The following is a 16,365-nucleotide window of genomic DNA, read 5'->3' as shown; positions in this document are numbered from 1 at the left end:
ATACGGGGATATATAACTATTTACTAAATAAATTAGTTTACAGTAAAAAATAGTTAAATAATGTCAATACAGTGAAATTTAACTTGGGTTATAAGAGTCTTACTGAATTTCAGATCAGGTAAAATCTTATTCAATCCTTCCGGTTTTTCTTTTAGAATAAATTATAAGATGTCGGAGAAATGTCAAGGAAAGTAGGTTTTTAGCCTAGATTTAAAATGCAGTTAAATATTTAATAATACTGTCTTCATTAAATATTTCATCGCAGGGTTATGTAATAAGAATTTATCGCATTAGCAATTATTAATTTTTGCCTGGTTATTTTTTACTAAGCGTGGTGAGGGTTACATTCACAAAGAAATGTGGTGTACTAAAAAAATAAATTCCTAACGGATTCGTTTTAAAACCTTCTTTTCTCTTTCATCTCTTTTTAAAGAAAGTTATATTTAGCCTTTAATGTCGACATTTACACATTAAAATAATGTTTTAACGGCTGAATGTTCTATTGAATTAAATACAGGACACAAAAACTTAATGTTTGAAACGTGATCCCGAATTGACATCACAGAAAAAAATCAAAAGCATAAGAAGTAATACTGTTTGGTTGACGCGAGTACTCTACGGATTCAAACATTTTGTTTAAGAAAAATATTATTTAACGCACAGAATTTATTATATTATTTACATTAATCGTCGTTTAATGCTTTTCAGGAAGGATTATCACGCCTATGGGTTGAAAATATAAGTCGAAGCAATACTGTCAGGTGCTTATGATTAACGTTAAAGTGAAATCTGTCCAAAACCGTTGATACCAGTAGTTTACTTGATTTGGCGATCCACTTATGGATCTATTGTTCAGGTTCTCGTTGCTGCTTTGTTACAATTAGTTCCTGTCCCTGACTAATCTTCTTTCTTTCTCTGTCATTTGTTTAAAGGTATAATGCGGCTCCATTTTATTAAGTAACAGAAGAATCTTCTCAGTCGTATTTTTCATTGCTGAAGTTCGTGTCAATGGGAGGTGCCTGCTACTCTGCAAGTGATATCTCTCCACTTTGTTCGGTTTGTAGCTTCCCTCAGCGCAACTGCGCAGAGAGCCGTGAGAATCGTGACTTGGTCACACCAGCGGGTTAGCGATCTGCCATGCGGCCTTTAACATTAACATTAAGTCGGCAAGGTGTAAGCACCTTGGCGGCGACAACCAGCTTGTCTAGGTTATCTGGTTGGTGATGGGCGATTTGACCAAAGTAAGAAAGAACACTATAGAAGAATATTCAAATTCAAATTTTAAATTATTTATTCATATAGGTAACGAAATGTATACTTATGAATGTCAAAAAATTAATATATATCATAAGCTTCTAATTTTATATTTACTGACAGTTCTCAAATCAAGGGCGTAGAACGGAAGAGAAGAAGTGCGAATAAACTCTCCGCCACTCTTCTCTCTCTTTAATCGCCTTTAATAAGTTTTTTGTTTTACACAATGTTTGTAAGGCGCTGCAACCATTACACCACATGACATCTTAAGTCCCAATTAATAATAATAAAATAAATTAAAAACAAAGATTTGTAATCTATCAGCAGGAGGCATGGTGAAATAGGCTCACGCACTTACATTCTTGTGGAAACAACACGCAAATACATAGTCGAAATAACTAACATCACCGCATACACGAATTCAAGTCCGACCAGTCACCACAAGTAGCACCCGTTCACGAGTATGTCGCATGGCCAGCCATCGGCCCCTCGCCATATTTTAGGGAGAGAGACAACCCGACGCATGGACGCCGCCACAAGCATTGCAAACATAAACATTGAAAATATTTATATTAATCCAAACTTAAATTATTAAAATACATGCCTCAATGAGAATATAGGTGTATTAAACGTGTGCTTGTGACAAGTTTTAGTTTAGTTTACATAAACATTGGAACTGAACGGTTGGCAAAATTGGGTTGAACTCAGTTTTGGGGTTTTGGTCTAAATGAAATCCGTTAAACCTCGGATTTAGAACTGCGAGCTAATTTGTAACTGGCAATTGCTATTCGTATTATTTGACCGCGAGTTTACTCCACGATAATTCTTTCAATAATCCATTAATGTTTCTTTATTGTATACCAACGGTTGTCTTAGATACAAATTTTATTACGGCAAAATGTGGTATAAGTTTTCAAATCAATCGAAATAAAATTTCAATCTCAATGTTTAGTTATGAACGACTGTAAAAAAAATATTGTTTGTAAATTTACATCAACTGCCAGCCCTGCGATTCTGTAACTCACTTTTCGAACTCACACAGCGGTTTTCGCATCGGCGGTCGCTCTCAAATCAGTCGTGAAGCAGTCATTTTATGATGAAAACCGCTGTGTGAGTTCGAAAAGTGAGTTACAGAATCGCAGGGCAGCCCTGTGATTCTGTAACTCACTTCACGAACTCACACAGCGGTTTTCGCATCGGCGGTCTCTCTCAAATCAGTCGTGAAGCAGTCATTTTATGATTTGGCATTCTGATAAACAATAAAGTACAAGCTCCCACCTTTTCAGAATGCCAAATCATAAAATGACTGCTTCACGACTGATTTGAGAGCGACCGCCGATGCGAAAACCGCTGTGTGAGTTCGTGAAGTGAGTTACAGAATCACAGGGCTGTTCTCAAATAAAGGACGTAGAACGGAAGAGTAGAATAAACTGGGAAAAAAATCTCCGCCACTCTTTTAAATCGACAAAGATTAAAAAAAATACAAACCTGCAACCATTACAACATATTACAACTATTTATAATATATTTGTCCAAATTAGAGGTTATGTTCACGTCCTTATAAAACAAACAAACGTGAATACCGTATCTCTAATAAAATCTTTTGTTACAGAAATGAGAATTTATCACAAGTCGAATATTTCAGGGTTATAACAGTAAATAATCTCTTAAAACCATGTTAATACCCGTTAACGAAATTGTATTTATGTAAAACGTTGTCATCATGTCTCCTTAGTCTAAGTTTTATAATAAAGTAGCAAGGTGAGGTAGATTGGTTCACTAATCAATAGAATAGATGAACCAATATTATATATTGCTTCACCATTGAAAAGCATTGTTTATATAAAACGCATAGAATTGACAAACATATCAATATTTTATTAGAAGATAGAAAGAGCAAACAGTTTATAATAAACTTTTACAGAAGTAATTATTAAAACATGTTCGTTTACTTCAGACATAAAATAATTAGATTTTTTATGATTGTATCAACTTTATCATTATTTGTAATTTCTTCTCACGTCCTTTCTACCAATGAAGTATCGTTGTAAAAGAGTTCTAGAATAGTTGTAAAACTGTTGGGTATTGACAGCAAATGTTTGATGATTTTCTTTATTTGAGGCATAAATTAAGAAAATTATCAAAAAAGATAATTTATCTGACATAAAAAAAATGAAATACACTACCTGGTTTACATTTTAAATAAATTTTACAGAAGTCAGTAGGGACGGTAGACAATGTGCTTATAAAATGCTCAGTTAACAAGATTTCCCTAGCAAGAGATTTTATAGAATTTTCAACTTTTAAAGCTAAGATTTGGAATGTACATTGTAGGAATTGGGTTTCCTTTTAAAGAGGCCAAATACATCTGGCTATTGTTTCGATGTAATTATTTAATTTAGTAAAAAGATATTTGTCGATTGTTCGCAAGATTAAGGTTCTCCTTAGGATTACATAACTTATTGTCGTAATCAACAGACGCGTTTTTGCAATGACAATTCTATTTATACGCCAAAATAGTATAGGCCCTGCGGGGTTAATTCCTTTTAGTCTAGTCGACAAGTTGAAAATGGAACAAAATAGAGATACTACTCCTAAAATTATGTGCGATAGCTCATTGGATCCGGAATGACGTCTAGAAAAATGTGCTAAAAGCGTGTATTAGCACATAAAAAATTGCAAAAGTTATAGACCATTAAAGATGAAAAAATAATGGCATTTAGTTTTTTGCCAATATTTAATAAACTATTAATATTTAAGAAATTTCAAATAAAGATTCTGAAAGAAGAGGAAATTTCCAATAAAAAACTCTTGACTCCCAGAACTCTATCTCCATTATTTATAATGTTAATTTAACGCTGAAAATAGGTCTGCCGGTGACATTTTTAGGATTCGCGCGTGGCGTCAAAAGCGACTACGGCACATTAATTAATTTATTTAAGGTATTGAATATTTTTTTTTAAATTTGAAAAAATTATGGTGTGTTTTGAACACTATAATTAATTTATTCCCGTTGAAAATTTTACTTAAAGTTAATTTTTCAACAAGTTAAATAATTGTTAACTAACGAAATTTTCTCGAACGACCGTCTTAATTGTAAGTGAAAAAAAATGTTTAAATAATGGTCGTAAAAATATTTCGCTTCGTAGAGCCTTTCTTACATACATACTTAACAAGATCGTACCATAAAAGTTAAAAAAATATTTATACTTTGTTTATAACAATTTTTTTACTTAAACAAAAACTTAAAAATCCATGTAATGATGTTAAAAAAAAATTTTTTTTTCTCAATCATCATATAATCGTTTTTTTATTAATACAAGATATTTATTGATTTGCAAAAAAAAAAATTCCCGCCATTTGTTGATAATTTTTTTTTAAACAAATTGATTAAATCAATATTTAAAAAAAAAAATTTAACACAACTTTATTACATTAAAATTTTTATGATTTAAAAAAAAAAAATTTTCCTTAATAACAATTTTTAATTGTTTATAATCGTTTTTTTTAATTTTCTATTGTTTAAATAATTAGTTAAGAATTTTTTTTTCTTAAAAATCATAATTGACAGTTTTCTATAAAGTAACAGAAAAAAAAATTTTTTTTATCAACAATTCTATTGTTTATTAACTTACCAATTTGTTATAAACAAATATTCAACTTTTGTTTATTTTTTTTCTAAAACTTCTAAAATTAACAAAAACAACCATATATAACAAAGTATAGAAAAATTTTTTTTGTAAATTTTTTGATTATCATGAATATTACTTTTATTTAAAATTTAAATTTTTTTTTTCTATACTTTGTTATATATCGTTGTTTTTGTTAATTTTAGAAGTTTTAGAAAAAAAATAAACAAAAGTTGAATATTTGTTTATAACAAATTGGTAAGTTAATAAACAATAGAATTGTTGATAAAAAAAATTTTTTTTTCTGTTACTTTATAGAAAACTGTCAATTATGATTTTTAAGAAAAAAAAAATTCTTAACTAATTATTTAAACAATAGAAAATTAAAAAAAAACGATTATAAACAATTAAAAATTGTTATTAAGGAAAAATTTTTTTTTTTAAAATCATAAAAATTTTAATGTAATAAAGTTGTGTTAAAATTTTTTTTTAAAATATTGATTTAATCAATTTGTTTAAAAAAAAATTATCAACAAATGGCGGGAATTTTTTTTTTTGCAAATCAATAAATATCTTGTATTAATAAAAAAACGATTATATGATGATTGAGAAAAAAAAAATTTTTTTAACATCATTACATGGATTTTTAAGTTTTTGTTTAAGTAAAAAAATTGTTATAAACAAAGTATAAATATTTTTTTAACTTTTATGGCACGATCTTGTTAAGTATGTATGTAAGAAAGGCTCTACGAAGCGAAATATTTTTACGACCATTATTTAAACATTTTTTTTCACTTACAATTAAGACGGTCGTTCGAGAAAATTTCGTTAGTTAACAATTATTTAACTTGTTGAAAAATTAACTTTAAGTAAAATTTTCAACGGGAATAAATTAATTATAGTGTTCAAAACACACCATAATTTTTTCAAATTTAAAAAAAAATATTCAATACCTTAAATAAATTAATTAATGTGCCGTAGTCGCTTTTGACGCCACGCGCGAATCCTAAAAATGTCACCGGCAGACCTATTTTCAGCGTTAAATTAACATTATAAATAATGGAGATAGAGTTCTGGGAGTCAAGAGTTTTTTATTGGAAATTTCCTCTTCTTTCAGAATCTTTATTTGAAATTTCTTAAATATTAATAGTTTATTAAATATTGGCAATAAACTAAATGCCATTATTTTTTCATCTTTAATGGTCTATAACTTTTGCAATTTTTTATGTGCTAATACACGCTTTTAGCACATTTTTCTAGACGTCATTCCGGATCCAATGAGCTATCGCACATAATTTTAGGAGTAGTATCTCTATTTTGTTCCATTTTCAACTTGTCGACTAGACTATTTAGTAAGTAATCTACTCTGTTATGGAAGAGGTTTTCATACAAAACAACATTTTTATATAATTGCTTATGCTAATATTCTACACACCAATAAGCGTGTAATTATTTGAACATTTAATTAATGGAATTTTTTAAAAGTTAATTTAAAATGCGATAATAAGAGATAAAAAATTTCGTGACCTTGTTAATGTTATACATGTTAATGCTATATTGTTAATGTTTGGATATTAAAATGTTTATAAAAATATGTCTGTTATTTAGTTAATAACACCAAAAACGATTACAAATCATCCACAATGCAACCAAAATACTATGAAATACAAATGAATGTATATATATTTTTTATGTGTGTATTACCTAACGTGTGAACGTTAGATAGAATATTTAGTAACATAATTACATTATAATTGGAATCCGTGGACTCTTGTGAATTGTGTAATTTCGAATTTAATTCACTAATTATGGAATTCCAGTGGGGATACTTTGTTTGTGACATTTAATTTGTGGTATTTGGTATTGGATGCGGTGTATGGACAATAAGGTATATCAAACTTTTCATAGTATCGATTTAAATTTAATCAAAAGTTATTAAGAGGAACGGTAAGGGGTGGAACAAAAATAAATAATGAAAAAGCGTGGGTTGCTCTATAGACGAAAAATATGGCACAGAGCGCCCCACGCTTTTTCACAATAATACCAGTATTTTTTGTTCATTACCATTTTCAGCCTAAATTAGGAATTATTTTTCACTTTTTAGTTTGATGTGCTTTAAAAGCGTGTTTTTTAGTTTTTTTTAACTATTATTTATTTTTTATTTTTTAGTTAATTTTTTTTTATTTTTTAGTTAATTTTTTTTTATTTTTTTCATTTTTTTTTCGGAATATTGCATTGTCATCGATCTTTGACAGGTGCGCAAAGTTTGAATTAAATCTGTCCGTGAAAAGTGGGTCAAAATCGAGTCCGAAGGAGTCGGTTACATACATACATACATACATACAGGTGAAGCTAATATAAAGCGTGTAATAATTTGTTATTTTTTTTGAAATACCAATCTGAAACTGAGAACGTGTTAGGCGAATTAATAATTATATCACTTACAATACTTAAGTCACTAAGTATTGTAAGTGATATAATTATTTAAGGTAGTAACAACAGTTTTGAAGGATGAGAATAAGTTATAGTTGAAAACATCTTATCCAAAAGAGGAATCAGTTTGCGTTACTCAAAGTATAGTAATCGGAAAATTTACATAATTATGGAGAGTTTATGTCGTTGCATGTAACGCCTCAACGTAATGATTATATTACGATAGTAGGTATACTGACATGTATTTAATTTACTAAAAATTAAGGAATATTTAAATTCTTACTTTGTTTTTTTTTCTTAATGACTTCAAGCCCATAGAAGGAATTCATGAAATTTGCAGGAAATGTCCAACATTTTTCGAAAATAAACTTTGTAGACAGAAACACGTCATTCCAGCCATTCACAATAAAGCGTACCGTTTTGTCTTTTGAATTACATTATCACCTGTGGCCTTAAAAAAGTGCCAAGTCATCAGAAGATGAATCCGCGATTCGCTAGACGATTGTGCCCATCGTTTTCATCGAATACAATATGGGGCACATTTTCATCCACCGATTTTGATCCTTTACGATCGACATTTTATCGGCTCACGTGTTTTAGACAAAGGATAGATAAAATCAAGCGTGCATTGACACGTGAAATGCCTATGAGCGCCGACAAAGCGGATAGGAATGTTTGACTTTAGAGGCTATTTGTGACATTGATGCCCCAATACTTTTAGGCTACTTGACGACATTCGGCCTTAATTTGGATACTTTTGAAGATTTATTTTAAATAAATACCTACATATTAGCAGTATTGGCCTAGTGGCTTCAGCGTGCGACTCTCATACCTAAAGCATCAATGGACTTTCTTTCTATGTGCACATTTAAAATTCGCTCGAACGGTGAAGGAAAACATCGTAAGGAAACCAGCTTGTCTAAGGCTCAAAAAATTGACAGCGTGTATCAGTCACAGGAGGCTACACCTACTTGCTTATTAGATTGACAAATGATCATGAAACTAATATAGAAATCTGAGAACTAAAAAAGGTTGTAGCACCACAGATTTGTTAAATTTAAATAACTTCATATACGATATGGTAATGTATAATTGAAGTCTCTTTAGTAACTTTCTATTCAAGTTTTTTATTTACATGACAATTAGAGAGTTTGTGTGGATCGTGGTATTTAGGTGTGGTTACAAATTGTTAATACATTTTTATCAGTTCAGAAATTATTACCGTTGTAACAAATACGGTAATACCATAAATCCACGTTTGTAGGTCGTTCGACTTCAGTTAAAAAGCATAGCTGCTTAGCTTGTAAGAAGCATAGGGAAATGTGTATGCCCCATTCTTCAGAGCAACTTTACTTCGTACTAATGAGGAAAATAATTATATTTAATTAATGTTAGTTACGGATACTTTTATGTCCAAAGAAGTGTTATATTTCTATGTTCCTTTTTGTGTGTATAAAGTCCCTCAATAGCCCAATACAAAATACACTCTTGCGACTTCATTGATAGGCAAATGGGTGATCAGGGCCTGATACGTCATCGATTTTCGGTATTTAGGGTGTCTCGCGATATACATCACCGTGGCTAGTGGTAATTGCGACACAGGGAAAAGTTATTCAGTGCCTCATATTCATACAGATAATGATCTAATACTGATTCGAACACCGCTTCTACGTTTAAGTATTTATTGTCAATGTATTTAAATTGATCACTACTGATGGGTATAAAGATAAGCTTGGGTCTAAAGCGTTGATCCCTGGTTTAACACCAATGCGGGACCAACATCAAACACGTACTGACACAACTGAAATCCCTTTGATAGATTTATAGACATCTTACTATCACCATGGTGAGGAATTTGGGGCGTGACTTTCGCAGTTTTGAATATAGGTTACGAGGGGTTAAGAGATTGGAGGAGTAGTATTTTTGTGTTTGTAGCATGTGCCCAAGCTGGCTTTTTGTGTTGGATAATATACTATTGTATTATATTGAATAGGTCAAATATATACTTTGATCTAATAATATTTAAGTTATGAACTGTATCTTTAAAAAAAACAGTGGCGCTACAACCTTTTTTAGGTCTGGGCCTCAGATTTCTGTATCTGTTACATGATCATTTTCCATCTATCTGCCTCCTATGCCTGACACACGTCGTCGACTTTTTGGATCTAACAGAACGGTTTCCACACGATGTTTTCCTTCACCGTTTGAGCGAATGTTAAATGCGCAGATAGAAAGAAAATTCATAGGTGCACAGTCGGGAATCGAACCTACGACCTCAGGGATGAGAGTCGCACGCTGAAGGCCAACACTGCTCTGTCAACAATGTTACAATGCGCGCGCACACCGTCACAAAAAACCGACATCCTGAAGTTAGCATAGACTGACATTTTAAATTTAAAATTTCCATTTCTTTAATTATGTAGAAATAATATTTTTATTACATTTAAATAAACTTTATTTAACTAGATAATGTGTTATAATTAACTTTCAATATATTATTTATACCTAGTTTTCGAAAGATAAAATTTTTGAAAAGATTTTTATCTTGTTTCGCCAAAGAAGTTTCTATTATAACTTCTAACGCGTGGACATATTTTTTGTTACGGACCTGTGTTCCTTTCATTATTAGATATTTCTAGTGGATTTTTATTTATAATGAGTACTTTAAATGTCCATATAGGTTGTAGACTGATGATAAAATTGTATAAGTTAAGACTTTTAATGTGATTTGATTGGATAGGACAATATCAATTATTATATCAGACAGCGGCCGGTTGATAATTCAGTATTAATATATCTAATAGACATCATCAAATCCAAAATATAATAAGTATAAAATTACAACATAAACGCCTCATTCGGTCTTCAGTCGGAATTTTTGTTCTTTTTTTAAATAAATAACTGCATGCTTAAATATATAATTATATCTTTATGGTTTTCTAAATAACCTACATATAACCAATGATTCAAAATGACGCAGAATAATTTTAATCAAATAAATTCTGATCTGACAATTGTAATTATATTTAATACTTTAACGACTAATATTAATTAAATGCAATCATCCGGTTTATTTTATCCGGTAAATCTATTTGTGGTGTAGCTACGATTCGCTGAATTGGTTTAGTAATAAATTAATTCAATATTTCTGCGTGTGCTTTGAAAATGACGGTAATGTGCGCATATTTTATAAAACTGAAATAGAATTAGATACATTTGAATTTGAAATAGCTTACTATTCTAAATTTGAAATATAATTAACAATATGTACTTACCTTTAAAATATCGTACAAGTTGAAAGATTTCACTTCGAACTTATTGTTTTCAAAAATAGAACACTTGTTGTTTAAAAAAATGCTTAGTTACCGCCCAGTTTCGTTTCCATTTTCAAATTGCTGTACAGTAAATAACGGTGAAATCAATTGTACCATTTATGCTGAATTGTTTCGTTTTTTGTTTTATTATAAGTTCACCTACTTATGAAATATTACCTTATACTATACAACTTGTATACGACCTAGTAATTTATAATTATTAACTTAATACGAAACCCGAAAATAAAACTATGTACTTACGTTTATCTATAAAACTGAATGTTCCCAAGAAGCCGGTTGCATTAGTCTGCCTAGCTCCTGTGTGAAACTCCAGCACCAAAGACTGCCCAGGCGAGTACAGGGCGGGCGGGATATCAGCACGACCGCCGCAGAGTTGCTTTGCCCAACCCGACCTTTCATTGATGGCTCCAGGTGGCCCAGGACCTTGCACTTCCCAGTACACCTTTATGTAGTCTCCTCTTGAGCAACTGAAAAAACACAATCTAATCTAATCAAGTTGCTTTTGTTCAGATTAAAGTACTATTATTAGAAAATACTTGTGTGCAAGCTCTTCTGAGCTATTCATGGTTTCGTCCTAAGAACGCACTTGAATTATACTATAGTCTGATTTTTAATTCCGTAAAATTCTGACATTTCATAAATGTTGCTACTAAAAAAGTTCTCCACCGAAAAAGGGACAAATTTGACCCATTTTAGGGCAATAATATAAAAATATAATACAAAAAGGTAAATCTTAATATTTACTTACTCAAGTGACCTAATACAAAAATAACAAATATTTCAATATCACGAACAATATATTGAATTAAGTTTAATTACTTTATTTTATTCTTTAGCTGGCATCACTGCCTACTAATTCCAGGTTTAGTAAACCTTTTTAAAAAAATGTTATCTTTACTTGTGCGTTTTTTACTTTTTGTGATGACAAGAGACGTAATTATCAGTCGCCGTAAAACCACTTAATGTTGAGCACCGCACTTAATAAAATGGATATGTACAAACAAATAAAATGTTTGTATAGAGTCAGATGTTGACTCGTATTGAAATTGAAAAATGTGCCCGGCCAAAAAGGTTTGTAATCTCTGAAATGTCAAAAAATTATGGCTGTCACAATTCTGCGGAATTAAAAATCAGCGTATAATCAACGTATTTTGGGATTAAAAATAGACAATGAAAGGAAAATAAGGGATGATCGGCAATAAACAGTTTTGTGATAAGCCAGTAAGATCTGATTCATTAAGATAATATTAAAATTTATGACATAATTTTACTTCACTTTTGTCTAGAGGTGTACGTAAGACATAATTGTAAAGCAAATATTTAAAAGGGAATTTAATTTTTTTAGCGTTTTCAAACAATAATTAGGCTAGAGCGAATGCAATTAGAAATGCAGCACTAAAAGGGGAAATATAGAAGGTATTTTAATAATTCATCTGCATAATTTGGCGCAATAAACGCTCATTAAGCGTATTAAGATGGTATGCGGAGATATACGGAAGCGAAATGCATTTAGTCAAAGAGATGTTGAAATATCCTGACGCTATATTTACTTATAGACAATATTATTTCATTTAACATTCTCACGAACGGTGAAGGATAATATTGTGAGGAATATGACCTGTCTTAGACCCAAAAAGTCGATGGCGAATGTCAAGCTGATCACCTACTTGACTATTATATTGAAAAATTAAGATTGACTGCTTTATTTTTTTAGGTATATAGTTTGTGTGTGGGTGATATAGTTTTTAGGTTTCTTACTTATTTAAATTGTTAAAATAATACCTGGATACAAAATTATTACAAAGACGCGATAAAAGTGATACTTTGTTGATATACTTTGTCTAACCAAAGGTTTTAATGAGACGATTAAAGGCAGACCATATTTTAAAAACCTTAAAAAAATGTAATAAAAATATAAACTTTTACTACCTAGTTATTGATAAAATAATGTTATAATTTTAGTAAGCATCTCTTAAACTTAGAATTACTGAACCGAGAGAGCTTATGCGCAGTTATTTTAATGTAATTAAAACTGTTATTTTAAACTCGCTCGTAATATCTGGTATTTTATGTTAACCGATCTTGTGGAAATATTTGCTGTGAACAAATTATATCCGTTATACAATCGGGAGTTAAAATTTAAGACTACTACTACCAAAATAATTAACTAAATGTATTCGACATTTAGTTAATTATTTTGGTATTGTGTTGACCAGAGTGTTCAGAGGAGTTGTTCAGATTGCAGCTGAGTTTCATCATTGGACGTCGAGACAGAATACGAAATTCCACCCGTATCACCTCGACGTCCGCCGTTTCACAACTGAGCGTTTTTCAAGGCAGTTTTTGCCGCGCACCACCACTATGTGGAACCAGCTGCCCACAGAAGTATTTCCGAACCAATTCGACTTAGGGTCCTTCAAGAAAAGAGCGTACCAATTCTTAAAAGGCCGGCAACGCACTCGCGAGCCCTCTGGCATTGAGAGTGTCCATGGGCGGCGGTATCACTTAACATCAGGTGAGCCTCCTGCCCGTTTGCCCCCCGCTCTATACAAAAAAAAAACATTTGAACCGTTAATCATCGAAGAGCATCATCGCTATAATACAAAATATGAATTAAAAATTGTTATTTTTATGTAATATTTTTGAGGAATATGCATAATATAGGTATAGAAGTAAATGTAAATAGAATTATCGATAGCGTATAAAGACGACAAAAACTTTTTACGTTAAAGAAGCTTTAGCGAAAATCTAAACTTAAATCTAAAAGGCTCTATATTTTAAAGGAACAAGCATTAGTGTCATCTTACGATGGTTTATTGAAAGAATGCTGTTGAATGATGATTCAACGGTTAAAATGTGTGTAATAATTTCTGAATACTTTTAATAGTTCAAATATTTTATTATATCGCACTTGCTGTACTGCAGTGTTAGCCTAGTGGCATCAGCGTGCGACTCTCATCCCTGAGCCGAAGCCACTAAACAAACACTGCTCTTACCCTAGTATTATTATAAATAACTAAAAAAAAAGTGTGGCACTCGGGGACTGCCGCGGTAAGTATATTACATAGCATTTTTTATTAACTTATGCAATTATAATTATTTACTTTGATATTAATTCAATCTACCACTCTACCAGACTCAGACTAATACGCTTATATGTCTCATTCTAACGCGTAGCGGCTGCATCGGCCGCGCGTACGCTACGTCACCGATCTCGTCAGAGAGATGTGAATACACAGTATGCGTTCTGTCCCACTCTAACGCTCCTGCGCTACGTCACCGATCACGCCAGACCGATGTGAGACGCAGTATGCGTTCTGTCCCGCTCGTGCGTTAGGTTTTTATTTTCGTTACGGAATTTCTTGATTCGGTCGCCGTGCTCAAAGCCCGCGATAAAATCTATGCAATAGCCTAAAAATGTTAATGGAAAAGAATAAATTATATTTTATTTGATTGCGTTCCTAAATAGAAATTCCAAAGATATCTCAAAATTCAATTACTCTCAAGTATGTAAATAAAACGCCTCGCCGCTGTTCACGCTTCTTTAACTTTCATTTAAATCAATACCATTCAAGATTATTTATTCGATAGATTGGTATTTCATTATATAAGAAATTCAATTAAAGAGACTGCATCATTATCAGTGTGCTACAGCTAATTAAGCGTTGGCCTGGTCGAGTCATTACAGGGAGGTTCTAGGCTTTATTTCTATAGCTAGCAGGTTTTGATTAAGATTTTTTGACTGCCTTGTCGCCCATCGTAATTTTTGTAGAAAAGCCGTTTTATATTAGCTGACCTGGCGAACTTCGTACCGCGTAACAGCCAACTAATGTCGTGTTAGAGATTAGCTAAACTTAATTTAAGATTTAATGAAAGTATAAATACAAAATCAATATTAAGTTCACTACCATCAATATATTTTCCTTAATATTAATATCAATAGTTTTCCATTACTTCTACATTTAAAAAATCAATTATATGCCATTATCGTTATATTGCGCATATATCTTCTCGATACGACATCTTTATTTAAATACATTCTTTAATTTGAGAGGAGAGTTCACCGTATCGACGGGATGAACATTAAATGTTTGACAGTTATGAAATTCTTGTTTATAGGATTTTTTTTCGTAAAATTTACAATAAATGTGTTTTTCGGGATGAAGATAAATACAAAAAGACAAAACACATGAAAATGGGTCCAGCCGTCCTCGATAATAATAATAATAAATCGTTTATTTTCCAAGATAGTGGTACAATTAGATCGATCAACTACAAAAATTCTCACAGTCAAATAAAATATAAACTCTTAAACAGGCATGCAAATGGCATATTAATTTTTACAATGTCATATTATAAGAACATTAACATAAATATAAGTTAAGTTATTGTCAAACTTATGGTCTAAATACTACAATGGTATAAAAGCACCTCGCCTTAAAAATTTAGGACCCACAGCCATGATGGATCCCTCGGTATATACAGGCAAGTTTCTTTAAAAGTTTTGAACAATTTTTGATGTTTTTTTACAGCAACTACTTCAAGGATATATAAACTTGGTACTGTCAAAATACCGAGTTCGTAAAAAAATGGTCTACATGGCTTACAAAGGCCCTAATAAATTTTTCCTGAATAATAAAAACTTTATTCTCATCTACCACAGTATAAGTGTTCAAACAAACCCGACATTGTTTTAAATATTTTCGGTGCGTCGAAATTCATTACATATATGTATATTTCAATTCTTTCGTAAAAATAAATTAACTAATGAATCAAAGATAAAGAGATGATAATAAACAAAACTTAATTATTGGCTAATAATTTACAAATTTTATGACAGCTAACTTTATAATCATCATTGAAATTTTAAACAAATGAGAAAGAAAATTTATTAGTTTGACGAGTTGAGTCGGGTCAAGGATGTCTTAGCGTCCCGTCGTCACATTTCGTTTTGAGTGCCACTTATTACAATCTTACTGAAATTACGATGTTCTAAAGTAAAAAACTTCTGCGCCAAACCTATAACTTTTCTAATTGTATAAAAAGGAAAGATTTGCATGTTTGCAATAAATTTACAAAAAATTACTGATGTGATTAGGTTTAAAGACATTTATTTTCTCATTACAGACAATGGTCACTTACATGAGACTTATAGACTAAAAATACAATTTATCACGTCGTGTTTAAGCGTCAAGGATCAATCATCGAAGTATAATTTGGGTTTCATTTGCGTAGGTTGACTGTCATTTGCGTAGGTAATTAGGATCACTCAGAAGATGGTCTTTTAGTTTAAGTTTAAATATCGCCAGGCTGTCTGCACTTTTTATATTTTGTGGTAGTCTATTGTAACGCAACACTCCCCCAACGCTCAATGTTTTTCTACCGTTATTAGTTCTAAACTTCGGTATAACTAGATTGTGAGGGCGTCGCGAAGTGCGCTTCTGAATTTGGCTTATTTTAGTAAAGGTAATGTTAGTATGTATGTGGTCGTTTAGAATTTTGTATATTAGTAAGCTGGTGTTATATTGGAATAATTGTTTAATATTCATGAGTTTTGTTTCACTGTAAATTTTTTGTGTAGAAGTTAAGTATGGGTAAGGAAAAAGCAATTTAATTACTTTATTTTGAGCAATTTGAAGGTGAGAAATATTAGTTTTAGTCGCGGCTCCCCAAATTTCAATAAGGTAAAGAAGGTGTGATTTTGCCAAAGAATT

At 31.2% G+C, this 16,365-nt stretch overlaps 1 protein-coding gene across 1 annotated transcript in view; it reads right to left on the bottom strand.

The window, feature by feature from the left end:
* LOC125060179 (suppressor of lurcher protein 1) overlaps positions 1 to 16,365 on the bottom strand; it is a 267,859-nt gene that overhangs the window by 164,085 nt on the left and 87,409 nt on the right. The window contains exon 5 of the mRNA XM_047664946.1: positions 10,892 to 11,118. Coding sequence (XP_047520902.1) covers positions 10,892 to 11,118 — 227 coding nt within the window. The remainder of the gene's footprint in view (positions 1 to 10,891; positions 11,119 to 16,365) is intronic.

The sequence above is a fragment of the Pieris napi genome, chromosome 21 (assembly GCF_905475465.1).
Source record: "Pieris napi chromosome 21, ilPieNapi1.2, whole genome shotgun sequence".
NCBI classification, from domain to species: Eukaryota; Metazoa; Arthropoda; class Insecta; order Lepidoptera; family Pieridae; genus Pieris; species Pieris napi.
The sequence above is the reverse complement of the archived record's forward strand: the minus strand, read 5'-3'. Positions and strand labels throughout refer to the sequence as shown.